Below are 5,846 nucleotides of genomic sequence, written 5' to 3'. Positions count from 1 at the left end.
CATTCTGTGTAGATATGATGTAGCTCTATTGATTTGAAGAAATGTGGACGAAATTGAGGGCCACATTGCCAAAAATATCCTTTTAGTGCAGTGTTTTCCGATCCCAGTAAAAGGGAATTAAGGAGACAACCATAAAGAAATCATGTCTCTATAATATGGAGTAAAGGTTGGTACTTTTGTATGGATAGGATAAGACGATCTTTTGCTAAGTGGATGTTCTGTTGTCTGTGCTTTTATTGGGTATTGATTCACATGGGAATTTACTGAGGTGACTTTAGATGTTGTGCGATGTTGGGGAGAGAAAGCCACTCCCTTGTGTCACTTTTAGCGCTTCTTTTGTTTTTTGAGGATGGTTTTTAAAGATTATCTGATGCTCAAAATAATTTGAGGTCACGACTTCACTTTCTCTCTTCACTTGTTGGGTTCCATAAATTTTGTCTTCTATTAATTCCATGTAACTGAAAATGTAAAAATTAACCAAATTTTACTGGGGTAAAAATTAACATTGAAGTTGTTTGTCTTTCTCATACTTGTGTTGGCCAACTAGCTAGAGACTAGAGTGTCTGAATTGCAAAATTGAGTTACAACAGTCATAATCTAATAAAATTACACAATTAATATGCATACCTTTTTTCAATTTTTTTTGTGGAGAACTAGTGACTTTGTTTTGCACCATTGTTTTGAAAACAATTGCCCCAAAACATTTTTAAAGACTGCTCCATTATAAAAATACATTGTTTTTCCAATCATTTTGGAATTTCTCTAAATATTTCTTTTCTTTTATTATATCTACATTTTTCCTATTTTCTCAATATTTTCTTAATGTCTTACCTTATAATCCCTCCTAAAACTGGTGCTTTATACCAATAGATAATATTACGTATAATTCCTATCACATCTACTTTTTAAAATATTTTCTAACAAAAAAATTACCTACTATCTTCAAATAGCCACTTTTTCTCTTTCCTTTCTATATTCTGAATGGCTTACCTTAAAATCCCTTCCAAAATACCTTATACTAATGGATAATGTCAATGAACTTGGCACCCTTTTCAATTATTTTTCTGTGAATTTTTCGAAGACCAATGTGTGAGAAAGCCACAAGTATATGACATTTGTATGAGCTACGCTTTGGACATGGCTAAGAAATTGCGAATGGACCACGTAACAATTCAAAACTCTTGATCAACATTATGCTATTCCCTAGGGCCGTCTCATAAAATTAGGGGCCCTGTGCTAAAATAAATTATAAAGATTAAATTTTTTGGTGAATAGAAAAACGGAAGAGTTATAATTGGGGCTTTTTGGAGAATAGGAGAAGAAAAAAATACCAAATAGAAATTAATCACTTTATATTTGTAATTAGATTTAGATTTTTTTTTTTGGCCGGACAACTAATAGAATTGGGCCCCTTATATTTTGGGGGCCCTGTGCAATTGCTCATCCTGCACATGGCCTTAGCCGCCTATGCTATTCCCTAAATTCCTTCTGGAGCTTTCATTATACAGTCACATAGCACTAAAAAAACTAGCTTTGCTGCGCGCTTATAACCATAACGCCGATCATCAATCTTTACTACAAGCTGATCATCTAGTATGACATTTTATCCTGTTTAGTTACTTTAGAGAGAGAATTAAATGGTATGATTTTCATAAGTAGACTTGTAAGAAAATTTTGAGTAATACTAGCTGGTAAAAGCTCCTGAAATGGGAGGACAAGTGTTCAACTTTAGCACCAACAAAAATGTCTCCTCACAGTCGAGCAAAATAAATTGGGAAAAGCATTAGAATTCAGAATGTTATGGGCATATATAATATCAGTCAGTTACAAGCAATAAAGTAAGGCCCTCAAAAATAATGCAAGTGCAGCTGCATCTGGTACTGGTAGCCAAGAACAGTTTTATCTTAGAGGCTTCTCTGTTACCTTTTTATATTTAACCTCCAAAAAGATAAATTCTGTTGCACCAATCTTGGGCTGCAAATCTAGACCATTTCTGCCAAGATCATTTTTCCCCATCCCTTGTTATTTCTGGTCTTTATATATTCTGATTTTTTCAGACGATGATGATAAGTAAAAAAGGCAACACTTCCAATGTGGGAACAGGGCTTTTATGTCTACTGGTAGCTATGAAGCACGGAAACCTTTGGGACCTGATGTTTCTCCATTTCCAAAACATTTCCGCTCCTAAGACCTCAATCATTTATGTGCTAATGAAGTCCGAAAATGGTTATAACTTGAGGGTTTTCCAAATTCTGAAACGTCTCCATTTTTGAAACCTCAGCGGTTCCTAGTGCATGGCTTGGTAGGTTCCCACATTACACCTATCCCATCATTCATAACTCCACAATATATGTTCTGCTTCCAAATATATATATATATATATATATACACACTTCTCTGTTTCGTCAAAATACAGAACTACACCAATTAGCTAAGACTTGAGTGCTGGTAGAAGACGCCAAAGAGTAGGCATGGAATCGAACATGGCAGGTTTCGTTCTGAATGCTTCAGCTCTCGAGTCGATGTATAATCAGGCGAAGGACGATGGTTTTATTGATCTTGGACTCAGCTTGAAAACACTTCACACCCAGAGTTGTTATCCAATTGATCAAAGTATGCTTTTTATCTCACTGTTTCTATCCATCATGTTTTCCAGGATATATTGTGAAGTTGACCCTTGGTAGGACAGTAAGTTTTCTCATGTTTGATGTGATATACATTCCAATTTCCATAGCGTGTTTAGTCTAAAACACCCGTCTAATTTTTGAGTATTTTTCCCCTATCATTGCCCCTGTAGTTCATATTCTGTTCCAACTTACTCCACTGCTTAATTATGAATAGGTGGAGGGATACGACTAAAATTATATGGCATGCAGGCATAATAGCACACCTTTGTTTTTGTAATTTTAAGGGAATGGCACACTTTATTGGACATGATACTTTTCGTCCAAAATTAAATTCTAAAGCTTTGCTCATACTGGCATTATTAGATATGATACTTCATTTCTTGTTAAGTGACTAGCTTCTCACTTTTATGTGAAAGTTTTTTGGAGAAGTTTGTCACTTGAAAAGAAATAGAGGAAGTAGTATACAAGACAAATTTTTAAATGGAGTTCACAACAACTGGTAAAACAAAACAAGTTTGAATTTTTTAATTGTTTTAACACTCTCCAAGCTCTACCATGATCATCTTCGGTTCTACGGAAAAATCAAGACTGAAAACAAATTACCCTCTATAAAACCAAGAGTGCATCAAATTAAGTCATTGCACACCTTGACATCCAAGCTATTCAAGTTAACATGATAAGGGAGGAAAGTAAAATATAACGGACATTGCTACATCAACCCACTGAATAGGTAACCCATTACTGATAGAGTTATTAAAAATAATTAATAAAGTTGAGTTGGATTTCACTATCATTCCTTATTACACTCTCAATTAGGGGCTAGGTTGCACAAAGATGGATACACGGACGGAAAACAACAAGATTTTGAAATTTTAGGAATGGTACGCGTACCCATAAATGATATGTATCTTATCGGGAACGGGTACGAGTACGTAACCTAAGAGAAGTACCCGTACGACATAGATTAGGGGTGGGTAGCCTATCCGGTGGTTAGATAAAGTTTTGTCCAATTATAACTATCTAGCCAGATTCTGTGCACTCAATTCATTTTTGTGAAATGAATGTAGGTAGCCAGAGTTTACATGTTAATCAAACAATAGTATCTGATGGTTACAACGAGCCGGTGGACTGGACATACCTCCGCTCGGTGCACCTGAAAAGTCCTAAATGCTCGGGGACGAACCAAGAAGATTGTGCTGGTGAAGACTTGGAAGGAGTCCAGAGCAAAGAACGATGGGGTTATGTGAAGGTTAACATGGAAGGGATCGTCGTAGGCAGGAAAATCAGCTTGGCCGATCATGTTGGTTACCCTAGCCTTGCCCTTCAACTGGAAGACATGTTTGGTAGGCTTACAAATCAATTAAGTCTTTAGCTTTCAAGAATATTCATATTCGAGAATATACGTATATAACAACAGGCACATATCTCATTCATTTCTTCCTTATGACCTCCTAATTTCAGGTGGGTTAACAGCATATGGCTTACGCTTGTTCCAATGTCGGTCGGAGTTTGTTCTGGTTTACAAAGACAGAGAGGAAAAGTGGTGGTCTGCTGGCGATGTTCCATGGAAGTAGGTTTACATTAGCTATATACTTCATACTTTCCCTCTTTTACAATACTTGCAACCCTTCGACTTTTTCACTATAACATCCTAACTTTGATCATATTTTTAGCTTATGGCTTAATTACGAACAGTTCTTATTAAGGAAAATGTTGAGTTATGTTTTTGCAAGCGTAAAAGACAAAAAGTGTTGCAAGTATTTTGAAATGAAGAAATAAGAAAGTATTTTCTACAAAATTTATTAAAAGTTTGTTCTTTGAGTTCCACCATCATATTTGCTGTGTACATTGTGTTTGCAGGGAGTTTGTAGATTGTGCAAAGAGGTTAAGGATTGTGCGAAAGAAGAAAGTTTCGATATCCTGATTCCTGAGAACTTTGCCTAAGTAACTCTGTTGAGCCTGACTGAAATTAAACATCAACATTTAGAAATTCTGAGACAGGATTTAGTTACACTACATCTTTTGTTATGATGAATTAAAGTAATCGAGTCCTTATTTTGTCTAGGCTTTTAAGACCGCATACATCTGAGCTTTATTATTGCAGTAAAAAACTTATATGGACTTGGTCCATACTAAATTAGTGTGGATCTAATGCTAATTCATGTGATTTATGAGAAAAAAAGTTATTATACAAAAAAAATATATATAAAAGATGAGTATATATAGACAGGGCCGTTCCTGAACATTATTGGGCCCGGGGCAATATATGAAAAAGGGCCCCTAATGCATAGTATACATTTAACAAAATATGCATGTTTATAGGATAAAAACTATATTAGAATCGACTAATTCATGTTTATCAACAACTATAATTTTTTTTTATTATTTATATGATTAATATATATCTAATATTCACTCTGTTCTAGAAATGTACTTATTAGGTCACGTAATGTAAGAAATAAGTTCTAGTGTGATTATCAAATGTTATTTTTATTTTAAAAATAGATGTATGTAATAGGAGTTGGTAGGTTTTAATACTGAAAATAAGAGAAATCACATAATAATAGAGAGGCCATGTCAGAAATAAAAGTGTGTAAAACTGAAATGGAACAAACAAAAAACAAAGTGTTCAAATTATTGTGGGACGGATGAAGTAGCCTTTAATAAATTATATAAACTAATAACTAGACGAATACAATCGAAAATATAAAATATATTTTATCACCCAACACCTATAAATAATATTAAGAATCTAAGTATTGGCTTTAGGTTGTATACATTATTTTTTAATAATTTACAATTTCAAGGTATATAAGATATAAAATCATACTGACTAAATAAAATAAAATAATATAATATGGTGGTAAAAAGGAAATGAAGGTATAAGTTGGAACTATCGTAGAAGAAAATATAATAGAACATCTTTGCCAATTGTAAAAGAAAAAAGAAAGAAAAAGAAAAAAAAAAAAAGAAAAAAAGAAAAAAAAAAAGAAAAAGAAAAACAAAACAAAAAATTAGACAATTGCTGTAACAGGAGTCGAACTACAGACTAAACATCCCCACAGAAGTACACAAATACCATCTTTCCAGTACACGATATATGTAATTTTAGCGCTGGATTAATTACTTAACCTACTCCAGATGTTTGGGCCCTGGGCGGGTCCCCCGCCTGCCCTGCCCCAGGGTCGGGCCTGTATATAGATTGTGAAGTTAAACGGT

The 5,846-nt window shown here is 34.2% G+C and overlaps 1 protein-coding gene across 1 annotated transcript; it reads left to right on the top strand.

The window, feature by feature from the left end:
* The first annotated feature begins 1,482 nt into the window (after positions 1–1,482).
* On the top strand, positions 1,483–4,842 carry LOC104884870 (auxin-responsive protein IAA32). The gene is made up of 4 exons (XM_010669573.4): positions 1,483–2,613; positions 3,695–3,970; positions 4,089–4,197; positions 4,488–4,842. Exons 1-4 carry the CDS (start codon positions 2,472–2,474, stop codon positions 4,549–4,551), a joined length of 591 nt encoding a protein of 196 aa, XP_010667875.2. The 5' UTR covers positions 1,483–2,471; the 3' UTR covers positions 4,552–4,842.
* The last annotated feature ends 1,004 nt before the right edge of the window (positions 4,843–5,846 follow it).

Source organism: Beta vulgaris, chromosome 6 (genome assembly GCF_026745355.1).
Source record: "Beta vulgaris subsp. vulgaris cultivar EL10 chromosome 6, EL10.2, whole genome shotgun sequence".
Lineage (NCBI taxonomy): Eukaryota > Viridiplantae > Streptophyta > Magnoliopsida > Caryophyllales > Amaranthaceae > Beta > Beta vulgaris.
Note: the sequence above shows the minus strand (reverse complement) of the source record. Positions and strands in the feature narration are given on the sequence as shown.